General features: G+C 56.4%; 1 protein-coding gene across 1 annotated transcript in view; it reads left to right on the top strand.

Annotated features, from left to right (window-relative positions):
• The window catches only part of EVC2 (EvC ciliary complex subunit 2), a 74526-nt gene that overhangs the window by 641 nt on the left and 59475 nt on the right, over nt 1-14410 (top strand). Inside the window, 4 exon segments of the mRNA XM_039838206.1 lie at nt 3351-3407; nt 5333-5519; nt 9545-9654; nt 11207-11260. Of these exon segments, the coding sequence (XP_039694140.1) occupies nt 3351-3407; nt 5333-5519; nt 9545-9654; nt 11207-11260 (408 nt within the window).

Here is a 14410-nt window from a genome sequence, read left to right as displayed (position 1 = left end):
GCGGGAGATGCGGGTGAGTGCGCTCACCAGGCTGATGAATTCAGCCACTTCCCACTCACCTTGCCCCTCCCCAGGGTCCCAAACTAGGTGGGGGGTGGGGGGACGGCGGCACAGAACTCTGGCTGTCACCCAAGATTTCACCTCCCCAGCCACCCAAACTGGTCACCAGTCCTCCTGCCTCTTCCTCCTGGTCAGTTAGGTCCCAGAGCGCCTGCTAACTCTTGCTACAGATTTTTAGGTCTAGTCAAAGAGATTCTGCTCACTCGCCATGATGAATTCTTAGGTTTTCCCTAGAGAAGACAGAAGAATACTGTCGGTTTACTGAGCTTTTAAAATGTACTGTGACAACGTTTCTGAAGGTCCTGTCACGTGCGCTTGCCACCTGTGGCAGGCTGGTTCTGGCCGTTTTGCAGATGAGAACACCGAGGCCGTGGAGCCCTGCTCCCCAGGCCTCCCTCTGCTCTGGCCCCGGGGTTCAGAGCCCACCGCCCGCCCGGCCTCGCCTGCTTCGCTCACGCTCTTCCTTCTGGGAAGCCAAGGCCAGGACATTCTGGTGGACTTTTGCCTCCCTGGAAGACAATGACATCGTGTCCCTGCAAAGACGAAGAGGCGGTATTCTCTGGGCCCCCCTGCAGCCATCGGGCCCCCCCTTCCCGTTCCTGGGACAAGCCCCGGGCAGCCTACTCTGCAGGCCGCTGTGCGGCTGCATGATGCTGAGGCTGAGCGCCTGCCGAGGGGCTGTGCGTGCTGAGCGCCTCTCCCGGCTGCCCGCCTTGCCCATGGCTGTCCACGGCCCCCTCTCTTCAGCATTCTGGCCTCAGGCGACCCTTCCAGCCGCTGCACAGGGAAGACACGGGGCCTTGGGGTCGGGTCTGGCCTCTCCCCACAGCCATGGCCCCTCAGCCTGCTCCTTTGAACAGCTGGGTCACACGTCTTCTCAGAGCACAGCCCCTGGGGCGTTAGTCTTAGCTGCGTGTATCGTGTGTCGTGATTGTCTGAAGCCTTCCCTGGTGTCTCCCTCCTCCCTCCCCACAGTGTGTATTCCCTGCACCTTTGCTAAGTGCCTGGCCGGCTGGAGCACCAGGGGCCTGGAGGCAAATGCAGGACTGCAGCGGGGCCGAGGTGGGGGCCGAGGTGGGAGCCGTGAGCGTGGCTGAGGGAGGAGGGTCGTTCAGTGGAAGATATTTTAGTTGAGGCTTCAGGGAATGCGTAGGGTGAGCCAGGAGGGGTGGGGGACGGGGCCTCCCAGGCAGACGGACCGTCATAGTAGGGGCTTGGCTGGTGGCTGCTGCACTGGTCAGGCCGGACTCTAGAACAATCCCATCATTGCAGAAAGTTCTGTTGGAAGCTCACTGGAAGGAGGGAAGCAGTGACGTGTGGTGTGGGCAGAGGCTTGGGTCGTCACTCATTACTGGCATTTACGGCGGGTCCCCCGGAGTCAGCCTGTGACCTGGGTGCTTGGGGTACAGTGGAACAGGACAGCCTCTGCTCCTTAGGAAACCTCGTTCTGGGGGCTGAGAAGGACACTGAGTAACAGCGTGACCGTGGGTGATCGGGTATAGAGAGAGAGACAGCAGCAGAGGGGACTGAGAGACGGTCAGTGCCCTCTAGACAGTGTGGTCAGGGGTGGCGCTTTGAAGAGAAGACCGTTGAGCAGAGCCCTGTATGGAAGGAGTGCGGGCAAGGGCAGGTCGAGAGAACTTTCCAGACTGAGATCATAGTGAGCACAGAGGCTGGTGGGGTGGGGGTGTGTGTGCTTGGAGTGGTCCAGGACCAGCAAGGAGGCCAGTGTGGCCGGAGCAGAGGGCAGCGGGGGAGCCGGAGGGGCCAGATCAGGAGAGGCCCGGTGACCAGGCAGGACTCTGGCTGTTAGTAAGCCGGATGCCATGGGAGCAGGGGCGTGGCACACCCTGACCCATCTTGTTAAGTAAAGCGCCCCTGCAGCCGGTGTGAGGGCAGAGGGCAGAGGGCACAGGTGGAAACCGGAAGACCGAGAGAGGAGGCAGGTGGGAGACCAGGTGGCAGACCAGGTGGATTGGGGCGTGGTGCTTAGTGGCTACTGAGAGGTCGTGGGTTGGCAGATGTATTTTGAAGGCAGGGCCAGCGGGATTTGCTGGGAGTGGTTTGGGGCTGAGTGAGACAGAGCAGCCAAGGACGAAACCAAAGGCTTGGGCCTGAGCAGATGGGAGAATAGAGATGCCCTCGGCTCACGGGCTGCACCTCCTCGTCAGTCGCCCCTCCTGCATGCATTTGCTCTAAAACTGTATTTCTTAGATGGTTTTTGCAGGCTGCTGTATGAGGATTCGAATCGTAGCCCAGGCTCAAGGGCTCCCCAGGACTCCGTGGGGTCCTGGCACGTCAAAGAGCTGCTCGGGGAGGGTGGCAGGCGGAGGCCTGGGCTGCTCACGCTGCGGCATGTGTCAGCACATTTGTAGTGTCCCCTCTGTGCCGTGGTTCCTCTGTGCAGTGGGAGGGACACGCTGTGGGGGAAGGACATGCTTTGTGGAAGAACCGTAGGGTGTGAAGTCACTCAGGCTGGGCTGGAACCCAGGCTTCCTGCCTGTGCGACCTTGGGCAGGTGAGCTAACCTTCACGAACCTTGGTCCCCTCGTCCATCCAATGGGAGCAGTAGAATTCCTGTGTGTAAGGTGATAGGCACGTGCCTGGCACTTGGGAAAGGATAGCCATTCTCATGATTACTGGTGTCACCGAGTGCTGCCTAGTCTGTGACTCAGAGCATGATAGTCAGTATCCATACCGTGTGGGCTGCATCCTGGGCTCAGGGGGCATGTGGCAAGGGGGGGATGAACTCATTATGACCGAGGGGCAATGGGGCCAGCATCTGGAGCCACTGCAGGGCCGGGGGGGCCAAACCTGGGTGGATCCCCCGCTTTGATGATGGGGCTCATGGGAGGCCGCCCCACGCACTGCGTGCGAGCCACGTTCACTCGTCACTGCCGTGTGCCTGGTGGACCCCATCGGCCGACACACGGAGGGGACACAGGACGGGTGTGAACAGTCAGTAAAGGATTTCTCCGCGGTTCTGCTCGTGTGCCTCTTGCTGAGGTGTCAGCCCTGGTTTGCTGTGTCCCTGTGACAGTGGGTGTCTTTACGTGCACCCCCAGACCAGGAAGAAGCTCCACACGTCCACGTTCTTCTCTCCTCTTAGGTTTTAAGTTTCGATCTGTTTCATACTCTTTAAAAAAATCTTCACGATTACTAAGGCAATTACTAGACGAGCAGAAGTAATCTCTGCCCCCTTTTAAAAGTTCATCTTGTACGTTTATTAATTATGTGTAGCACGCAATATATTTTTTTTGTTTCCTAATAATTTCTATGTTTTACTGCAGTATGAAGATGCTCAAGGAACTTCTGGGAGTGGAGTAATTTTTCAGAAATGTGCAGTGGTAAGTGTTCAAAGGTGGCTTATGCTTGAAGGGAAAGTACTTGGGTTTTGCCCAAATCACATATTACTGAGGTTATATATTAAAGATCTGACAAATATCGGGGTTATCTATATGTATCTGGAGACCTGAGTGATGAGGTGATCTATAGGGATTTATATATGATGTCACAACACCAGGACTAAGATTTTTGGGTAACAATTAAATTGCCGTTAGTGAAAATCCAGTGTGATTATTTAGAATGGTGAAGAAAATAGGATCCATTTTGTTTTAGATTTTAACATCGATATGGTGCTTGACAGTTTTAAAAAAGTATTTAACGTCTTTTAGGTCTTTAATCTTTACTAATCCCATGAGATGGCTTCCCACATTATCCTTGTGGAGCGGGTCCCCAGACCCCCCTCAGGTTCTGTGATTCACGGGAAGGGCTAACCACACGGCGGAACTGTCATACTTCCAGTTTATTGCAGCGGAAGGGGACCAATCACAGTCAGCGGAGGGAAGCTCACGGGCAGAGATGTGGATGGCAGCCTCCCGCTGTCCCTTCCCGGTGGAATTGTGTGGATGGCGTTTAATTTTCCCAGCAGCCATGTGTGATGTCACTCGAGCCTCGGTGTCCAGGGTTTTTATTGTGGGTCAGCCGTGTCGGCCTGGACCCACGCAGCTGCCCTCAGTTACTTTATCTCTAGCCCCTCCTGAGGTCACCCGGCCATACCTGGCCCAAGGCCCCACCATGAATCACAGTGTCAGTATGAAGTCCTGGGTGTGGCCCAAGGTCAAGAGTATATAAAGACACTCTTATCAGGCCTAGCATTCCAAGTCTTCAGAGGACCTGGCCCGGGAGTGTCCTTTCTTTGCAACGTGCAGGGTTTGGGCAGCCCGCGCCTGCCGAGTTAACCCTTTACTGCACAGTCGTCATTTTCTCCCAGGCCCCTAGCTGTCTTGTTCCCCTTATAATCTGTTCCACAGATACAGTCAGTGCTGCCAGTTTCTCCCGTGTCCTTCCAGAGACGTTTTCTACCCTGTGCATGCAGTTATGAGTGTGTACGTGTGTGTAGCTGCACGTATACATACACGCACCTCCCTCTTCCCCTGCTCACGGAGGTGGCCGTGCACTACGCACAGAGTTCTGCAAAGTTCAGTGCTTTCCCGCTGGGTACATTCCCCTCAGGACGGGCATGGCTTCCTTCCCTGTCCTCCAGCTCCTCCTGCGTCTCTTTCGGCAGGGCTGGGGTGGTGGGGAGACAGGTGTGCTGGGAGGTACATTAGAGAGGGGAGCAAGGTGAGGTTGCTGAGGCCGGGCGGGGAGCCAAGGTGTTGGGCCACTGGATGGCTTCCAACAGCCAAGCCAGTCAGACACGTGGCCAGCAGAACCTGGACGGGGAGACTGGCCAGGGGTCAGGAGACCAGCTCGGGGTGATCCTGGAGTCCAGATGGCCATCAGAGGTCCTGGGTGGGGCTCTGGGGCCAAATTAGTAAAATAACAGGGTAAGAAAGAGCCATTTCTTGGTGACCCCAATTGTTATGATCTCCTCAACCCGACCGTGTTCTGTACTTGGACATTTTTTCTCCTAAGTCGCTTTGTAGGAAAGATTTCACTGCGTTTCAGGGTCCCAGTTACTTTGAAACTGTCACCAAGCAACAGCTTGGCAAGTGTGAGTCAAAACTCTCCTGGGGCCTTTGAAACCAGACCTGATAAAGTCTCAGAACCGTCGTGAGACCATATGGCCTCCTACGGCCTCCGGGAGACATTTTCTGCCATGGACGTGCAATTACGAGTGTGAGTGCACACGCACACGTACCTACACGCATGCATACGTGTACCTCCTCCGCCTGAAGACCTAACGTGTGCGAGTCGAGCGGGCGCATCATTTTAGGGGGTCAGTCATGTCAGCGAGCGTGTGCCCTCATGTCACGTCCTGTCCCAGGTGTCCGGGCAGAGCACAGCGCAGACGGCCCAGGTGCGTCTGCTGGTGAACAACAGCCAGACGCCGGACGCGGCCAACCTCTCGGATCTGGTCTTGCTGGACAATGTCACCGGCCTCACCATCTGGGCGTCGCCTGGAAACAAGACCTCAGCAGGGTTCCAGGCTTTCAGGAAGCAGTTCCTGCCAGGTGAGAGCGGAACATCCCGTGTTGGGGGAGCGGAAGTGATGGGCACGTGCCCAGAGCGTGTGACGTGCAGCGGGCATGTTCTTTAACACGAGTCGCGTGTTCGCTCGCTTAACCCTCACAGCAGAATCAGGGCGTCGGGGAAGGGAACTGATCGATGCCGGTGACCGAAAAGCTGGATTTGCTGCTTAAGTTAGAGAGAAGCAGGATTTGGGGAGGTTTTTTTTTTTTTTTAATTAGATAAGATTTCATTTTTGTTACGAAATATTTCAAACATGCACAAAGATACAGTTTGTGGGGAACGCCAGTGTGTCCATCGCCCAGACGACTGGAACTGCCGTCACTCGGTAGAATGCAGAGCTCATTCTGGGGTGTGCTGGACAGAAGCGGGGGTGCTGTGACTGCGGGCCTAGGAGCCTGTGCATGACACATGCGGGTGTGGTCACTCCAGTGCCTGCCCTGCTGATTGGCTGGCTTTCCCCAGTGTCCTCCCTGGCCGGTTGGCTTTCAGAGGCATGCTTCCTGAGGTGCGTTGCTATTGGTTAACTAAGCAGATTTAAACTAATTTCGGGTGCAGTTGTTATTCTGACTTCAGAATTGTCAGTTTGCCTGGGAGGGTGAGATCTCTTTCATTCAGAGTTGCTGTCTCCCCCGCAGATGACAAGGCTAGGGTGCTGGGGAACTCGCCCGAGGCTGTAGGGCTGGCGGTCAAGGCTGTGGTTCAACCTCAGGCAGTCTGGCCCCCTCATGCACCTCCAAACCACTGTGCCCCAGCGCCTCTTATGACCCGTGACCTGTACTGACCTGTCCACGTCCATGCGCCTGGCCCACAATGCTCATCAATCATGCCCCCTTTCCCCAAAGAGGCCTCTGAATCCTCCCCAACGCCATGATGTTGACAGAAGCTGCCAGCAGACCTGGCCCCCACATAGTGACCTCTTTGCTGGCGCTGGTATAAGCGATGCCATAAAAGCCGTGACGGTCGGTCCCAGCCGAGTGATCTTCAGTCCCTTCCCTCCGTGATGTGAGCATAAACCCCCGATTCCTGGGTTAGCGTTCAGAGGACAGAGCATGCGGCCAGGAGCAGAGCGCGGACGGGTCCGACGTGGACCTGGCCCTGACTCCTAGCCTGGCCCGTTGGGAGCTGTGTGGCCTCCAGGTCACTGAAGTGCTCTGAGCTTCAGATGCCACGCGTGTATAACGGTGGCCCCTACAGTCGTTGTAGAGGTCGAATGAGGTATGTGACCTGGTACTCGGCCTGCCCAGGGGACGGCAAGTCTTCAGTCCCCACCCCTCCAGTCCCTGGCAACTCTCTCTATTCTTGTTGCTATACCGTTGTTGTTTTTGTCCGGGCCTTAGCTCTGCCTCCGTGGCTGCGTGCCACGTGGGCAGCGTCTGCACGCATTGTGTTTAGTCGTGAACTCACCATATGCCAAGGGATGTGACATTGATTTTCAACTTAGTGGGCAAGAAAGTTCCCCAAAGAGTGAGTATGTAACTAGAAAATCAAATGACCCATCGTATCACAGGCACTGTGGTCTAGGGAAGAGATGACGGGCCCGCGAGGTTAGGTGGCCTCCAGCGGGTTCGCTGGGCGGGCCGGTGTGAGTCGGCCACCCCTCGTGGTCTCGTTCCCTCTCCCGCACGTCGTCAAGAGCGGCGTGTGCAGCTCCAGGCACCATCCGGGGGGCAGCTGGGTGCGCGTGCGTGCAGACACCGTGAGGATGTCAGATCACGGCGCCAGAGTAGTCCCGGTGAGAATGACCCCTCCAGGGTTATCTTAATTATTGTGATCATTATGTCCTTACCTTTATTCTCTCAGATTTGTCATTATGTACAAATCAAATGAAAACGTTGAGGGTTTTTAAAATAGGAATTCTAGTGACCCCATGGGCGCAGTGCTCATTTACATTTTGGGGGGGTCTTGGTACATTGAGAAATGGAGCACACGAGAGCGCGTCGGGGCTGAAATAGAACCCCTGTCACACGTGAAGAAGGAGTTGGAGGACCAGCTGAGGTGACATCAGATGGCCCGCTGACGCCCGGCAGGCAGAGTCGGATGGGCTTTGTCACCTACTCGCATGTCGAGCCGATGTCCCCAGCCCCTCAGGAGTGGTGCCGCTGTGCTCTCTGCTGGCAGCCCGCTCTCTGAGGAAGTGGGGCCGACTGGCGATGCACCCCCGAGTCTGCCGGTCAGACAAGGGGTGTTGCCGAGTGAGATAGGGGCAGGGAGAGGCCGGCTCTGGTGCGGGCGGGGTGGGCGCCCACACTCGCGGACGGAAACGTCTGGGGCAGTGGGCGCGATCGTCCCTTGATGGTCTCTGTCCGTTCGTCCTCCGAACCCACTGGGCTTCGCATTAACCTGAAGCTTGCTGGTCCCCTGGGGGAGGAGGGCAGCCGTTGGTTAGGACTCATGACAGCCCTGCTCCCCCAAACCACTCATTGACTGCCCCCCACGTGTGTCCTTCCGGGACTGCTGGGCAGTAGAAGAGATGTTTGTCCTGCCTCGTGAAGGCTTTGGAAATGATTCCGAGTCTTCCATTATTGAAATGAACCCAAAGTTTCCTCTACGCCCAAGGATGGGAATTCTGGTACCCATTCGGATCACTTCCAGCCGAACTATCCCACAAGGCACATCGGAGATTTTGCTCTACGATGAAAGGACAACCCAGAATTTAGCTGCATAAAATGCTCCAACAAGGACCTGCCAACACCTCCCTTTCACACATTCTTAGGGGGAAATGAGAAATCTCAGGGATTCCTCTGCAAATTGAAATTCAAATATATTCAAGCCCAAAAGAAATTAAAATAGGAGACCAAGATTGTTGCCCTCGTAAGTTTGGAGTCCAAAGTCCAACATTTCTCGCTTCGTTTAAAATTCCCTAAATCATCTTCCCAGACAGCTGTTGGTGTCTGGAAGACGGGGGGTTCTTCCAGCTGCCAGGAGGGTGGGGCTCCTTTGTCTCAGAAGCCAGATTAGCTGAATGTCAAGTTTCTCACACGCCTCAGTTTTTAAAAAGTCTACCAAGTTCATGGACGCAACAGAGTGTCATGTAAAGGAAATGTGGTGTAGCCACACAGTGGAATATTACTTGGCAATGAAAAGGATGGGCGTGGTGGTCCATGCCCCCACATAGGTGTGCCCCAAGGACACCTGCTCAATGAAAGACCCAGACACAAAGAATACATATTGTGCAATCTCGTTTCTGTGTTTACAAAAGACAGATTTATCCCCCAAACAGATGAACAGTTGGGGCTGGAATAGCAATGCGAGTGACTTGTCATTGGGCACGAGGTCTCAGGGTTTGACTGGGTGTGTCCCTTCACTGGAGAGCAGGTGTTTTCGGTCCTCACATCTTATCAAGGAGGCTCTGAGCTTCTCCCTTAAATGCAAACAATTAATTTTTGTAATTCAGCAATTGAGGTTCAAGTAGAAGCCATGAAGGTGGGGACTCCATGTGAGTCCCAGGTGACCTTCGCTGCCCTCTCCCTGCCCTGGTCTGATGCCGCTTCCTGTGCACACAGAACCAGCTACCCGGAGCTGTCAAAGCGGCAGTTAGTACCGTCTGTCACCAAGGCTCAAAAGTCCTCCAAAGACTCGCTTCCTTAGCCATATGGATGAGATTGCTGGGAATAAACAGGTCCCAACCAGATTCTGAACAAAACAAAAAGGTTCTGGGTTTCCTAAGAGTGTGAGCTGAACACATCCCTCACTGGGAGCTTGACCGCCTAGTCCCAGGCAGTGCCGGATGGGGGTGGGGCGCCAGGTATGACAGGGGCGGAGCAGAAAGGGGCTCCTGGCTCCTCCCACCTGCTGACAGCCCCTCCAGGGGAAAACCCAGGGCCCAAGAGCAGAGGCATCCCAGCTACCGTCCTCACTAACCGCTAACCGAGTCCAGAAGGCTCCCCAGCTGCCGGCGTGGGCCGTGACGTCGGCCTCCGTTCCATGGCGTGTCTGGCGGGAGGCGGCGGGCAGCTGCGTGGCCGAGGTCCCTCTCGTGACTGGCCTGTGCCTTCTCTCCGAGCAGTCGGAGACGCCTTCTTGGTCAGCTACACAGCGGCGCTGGAGGCCGGAGGCGTTGGGAGTGGAGCGCGCCTGCTGCTGCCTGCCCTGCTCTCTTTCGAGAGCTCGTCACCGGTACGGACGACCTCGATTTCTGTCTTGTTACTGCGGGGGTGGCGGTGGGGGGGTCTTACGTGTTACCTTCGTTCGGCGCCTCGCCTGTCTGTCATATCGACACCGCCCCTTCCCCCGCCCCAGCAACCCCCACCATCCCCCCGAGAATGTCAGCTCCATGAGACCAGGGACCCCATCGGTCCAATTCCCAGCTGTCTTCCCAGCGACACAAACAGAGGCCTGCACGTAGTAGGCACTCAGTCGCTGTAGAATAAATGAATGAACGAACCAACGAACTAGCGAAGGCGGGCGAGCGTTTGTTTTTTTTTCTTTTTTGACTTCTCTGGGCCTCAGTTTCCTCATCTACCAGGAGGAGATTGTTCTGCCAGTGTCGCCCGGATTTTGTGGGGATAAATGAGATGCTGCTTCTGTGCAGATGGCCTGCACCTCCCTCCCCCTTCCAGGCCGTGCAGGGCTCACTGGGCCATTCTGGGGACAGAGAGTGGGGGGCCCCGCTGCCCACCTGTCCCCCTGGGAGCCCAGCATCTGGGTTCCTTCGGGACTCGTGCGAGGCTCCTGCCCGCCTCCTCTTAGATTGCCAGCGTCGCCCCTTCCTCGGCCACCGCAGAAATGGCGCGTGGAAGGCCGGCATCTGTCCAGTGACGGAGCGCTGGAAGCGGACGAGAGGCTTCTGTGCCCAGTTTTCAAATTGTTCCCCCCGGCAGGATTTCATAGCCCTTTGGTTGGCACAAATGATGTAAAGAAGGTCAAGTGCATTGGGGGCTGAAGAGGATCTGACCCAAAGCCCGAGTGAGACTCGTCTGCAACTGCTTGTCAGTCAGAAATGCGCCATGCTTTGGTCTGCAAACTGCTTTCGCTAACACGCGTGCACACGCTTGTGCATCCCAGATTCATACAGAGGTCCGTGGACAGGACCTAGAAGAAGGAGGTCGAGCGAGAAAAGCCTAGAACGTTCATCTCAGCTCCTTACAGTATTGTATAAGCATGCCCGTGTTGTAAAACCATTGCTGGGTCTCTCTCGGTCCATGTGTTCTGACTTCACGCTGTGACCTGACAGCTGTCTCTCCAGCCTTGAAGTTTGGGTAGCAAACAGGGGTGAGGATGTGTGTCTTGCAGAGAGGTGAAGACCAGCTCTGTGGCGCCCTACAAGTTCCTATCTGCTTAGGCCGGGAGTCAGGACACGCAGGGGGAGGGACCCGGAGGGAGAGGACACAGAGAATGCAATGAACGTGGGCCGCTTATGAAGTGGGGTGGACAGGGCTGGCCCCAGCCCCAGTCCCCTGCCCCAGTCCCCAGTCCCCAGCCCCAGCCCCCAGCGTTTCACCACCAGGGCATCCTGCTGGCTCACTGATTAGGGAGGCTGCCGTTAGGGTTTTACAGAAGCCTTCCGGAGAGAAGGAGCGTCTCAGTCCCACAGACCTTTCCCCCTGGAGGGTCTTTGAGACCCCCGCGGGCTCCATACCCCCAGCGATCAAGGGCCTGTTGCGGCTCCAGGCTCAGCGGGCTGGAAACACACCAAGTGTGACTCCACGTTTCTTTTTCCTTTCTCTAGAACAGAACACAGCTAAAAGCCCTTTTCACCGTAACAGCAGAAGAGAAGATTAAGGTAAGAGAAAGTATCTGACGACACCGCCTGGTGCCCGTGTGTCCTTTTACACCTATGGCGCGGGGTCTCTTGTCTTCAGAGCCAGGGCGAGGCGCCCGCCCCGGCCTTGGCAGCCCAGACTTGCACCCAGGCTGGGGGGATCCGGGCAGTCTGGGGTCCTCCGGTGTGGCCTGAGCCTATCTGGTTAGTTTCCTGGATGAGGTTTATGCTGAACACCTGTTCTTCCACCTGGGCAGGGCGGGCCAGTCGCTACCCGGACGCCTGTCTGTGTTTCTGGTCAGCTGTGTCCATACCCACCTGGCAGCTCCTCAGTGCTCGCTGCCGGGTCAGCCGGTGGCCGAGCCGGCCGGTGACCGTGTTTGTCTTCCCAGTCCTTCCTGGGGCTCTGCGGCCCGTGGGCAGGTCTCCCGCTTCTGCCGTTCACCACTGGCACTTTCCCCCTTCCGTTCATCCATTTGATCACTCACAGCTCATGCCTTCACTCACCCAGGTACATCAATTCACCGTGAAGCACGTTTCACATTTTATAAGCACCTCCTGGGTGCCAGGCATTCTAAGTAATTTCCATATGCTGAATATCATGTAACCTTCACCCCAATCTTGGGAGATAGATTCTATTTCAGAATCACCCCCGTTTTGTGCATGGGGAAAACGAGGCACACCCAGGTCAAGTACTTTGCGTGAGGTCACGCGGCTAGAGCGTCAGGGTTCCCAGCCGGCCCCCATTTTTGATGATTCGCTAGGAGGACCCACAGAATGCAGCGTGCGGCCGCGCTGATGGCTAAGGCGTATCACAGGGGAAGGAGGCAGAGCGCGGTCAGCAAAGGGGAGAGGCACGTGTGTGAGGTCTGGGGGACCCCGGTGCAGTGTCCTGGGTCCTCTGCCCTTCGGGACACCAGGACATGCTTGATTCCTTCAGCACTGACCTGTGACAACACGGTGAATTGTCATCTACCGGGGGAGCTGGTTAGTGGCCCAGCACCAGGGGTTTTGTTGGGGGCTGGGCACCTGGGCACACTCTGCCGGGCACTCACCGAGGTTCCAGGCCCCCAGAAGGGAGGCAGGTGTTCAGCATAAAGCTGGAAGGCACCCTCCAGACATCCAGGGTCCCAGCTGCCAGCCTGGGACCTGCTGTGTGAGCACTTCTGGTAAGTGTTCGGACCGGGATTTGAACCCGGCACTTTGGCTCCATGGCCCTGCTGTTGGGCAGTGCGCCCCACGCCCCTTGCAGAGCCGAATCCCCCCCGCCACCCCCCAGAGGAATGGAAACAAAATCAGTCCTGCTGTAGCACGCTGACAGTCTGTGGGGACGTGGGGCACACAGGTGCAGGCAGTCCTGCTGGCTGGTCTGTGAGTTCCCGGTGGGTGGGGCATGTCTGGCTCGTCCTTGTGTCCCCCACTGTGCCTTACAGTGCAGGTGTGCTCAGCAGGTAGATAACCCATGATTGAGCCAATTGTCATCAGTGGCGGTGACTGCGTCTCAGTGGGGGAGGTGACTCGTCGCCTTGTGATTGTAATAAAAGTCAGAGAATATTCATTTAATCAATATTCGTGTGCCTTTCTCCGTGCCCAGGCCCCCTCCTGGGGCTGGAGATGAGCCACCTGCAGGTCTTGGGGAATAGGTGCCCCCTCTGGTTGCGGACCCACGGGCGCAGGTGTGGAGTGGAGCAGTGAGTTGGAGCCAGGTGACCTTGAGCTGCGGACCACTTTCAGGGAGGTGACCGTCGCGTGGGAAGACGCGGCATGCATACGTAGTGGCCCTCCAACGTCGTGGGGACCGCAGGCTCTCGGACCCGAGGGTCTGGCTTTGCCTCCCGGCCCCTCCACCAACTGTGTGCGACTGTATGCGTGTTACTTTCCTTCACGGGCCTCGGTTTCCTCGCTGGTGATGGGACTAATAACAGCCCCCGTTTCGTAGGGCGGTTGTCGGAGTGAGTGGGCGGATGCGTGTGAAGCACTCAGCACAGTGCGCAGTAATGTCAGCTGCTGTTATCAGCGTCGCTGTCACATACACACACGAACAGCGCCGGTCTGCAAGTGACCAGCGAATGTCCCGTGTGCATCAGGGCCCCGGGCTCACATGCCCACAGGGCCAGGCGGGTGCCCCAAGAGTGCGAGCCAGGCCCGTGCACGGTTCTAGGACGTGAAGGGGTCTTGGGTGGCTTGAAGACTCAGATTGCCCATCATCCGTCATCCCTCCCCCGACAATGATGCACTAAACGAGAGAAGCCAAAGGCCAGAAGATGGAATTTGTTTGGTTGGGAAATACAGATTGTATGTGCCGTGGATGCTTATAGGAGAGAAAGCCCTGTGTGAGCCAAGTGAGTGGTGGCTTCTTGGAGGAGGTAAGAGTTCCGTTGGGCCTTAAAGGAAGGATTTTGTTAAAGACAGAGGAGGGACGTTCTAAAACATGCAGCTGGAAACGTGACTCCAGGCTGAGCCGGCTTGACTGGTGGCTGGATGTGGACCGAGGCCCGCTGGCTGCCAGCACGGTGCCTGGCACTGCGGGGATGCACGGCAGGATGAGGCCAGGCACCTGCCGGTGTCACTGTGTGCTCCCACGGGGCTGGCTGGGCTCCTGCAAGGAGAACGTCACTGTACCAGGAAAGCGTGAGGATGTGAACGAGAGCAGCCCAGCCTGAGGGCAGACGCGCCCCTGACGGCTCATCCAGCCTGGAGGAAACACAGAGTGACACACCCAGTAATGCGCTGTGAGTTGGGATTCTGCAGTACTCGGAAGACAGCCATTGGCTCCTTCAATTCCTGCCACTTGCCCGAGGGTGCAACTGGTGAATGTCAGCCAGGATGAGGCCCCAGCAATGGCTTGCCATTTCGTCTCACAAAGTCTTCTTACCCTTTCTGTCTCCCGGAAGAATAGAATCTCCTCATTAGGAAAAAATACCACACCGCCCTGTCTGGGCATTGGGTGCTGGTGTTCAGATTGTGCTGGATGTTACTGCTGCTGCTTGTGTTAGTTGCATGTGTCCATGAACACTCTAGGCACCGTGCCACGCACGGGAGAGTAAAGATCTCAGATCGAAGCATGAGAGAGACGTTTAAACCAATTATTTCGTCACCAAATTCACTTAAAGTAAGAATTCTAGTGGAATTGAGATGAGGCTGGAGTAGAGGTCGAATCCATTCAAGTTT

The sequence above is a fragment of the Pteropus medius genome, unplaced genomic scaffold (genome assembly GCF_902729225.1).
Source record: "Pteropus medius unplaced genomic scaffold, Ma_sr-lr_union100, whole genome shotgun sequence".
Taxonomy (NCBI): Eukaryota; Metazoa; Chordata; class Mammalia; order Chiroptera; family Pteropodidae; genus Pteropus; species Pteropus medius.
This window is presented reverse-complemented; position numbering and strand designations above follow the sequence as displayed.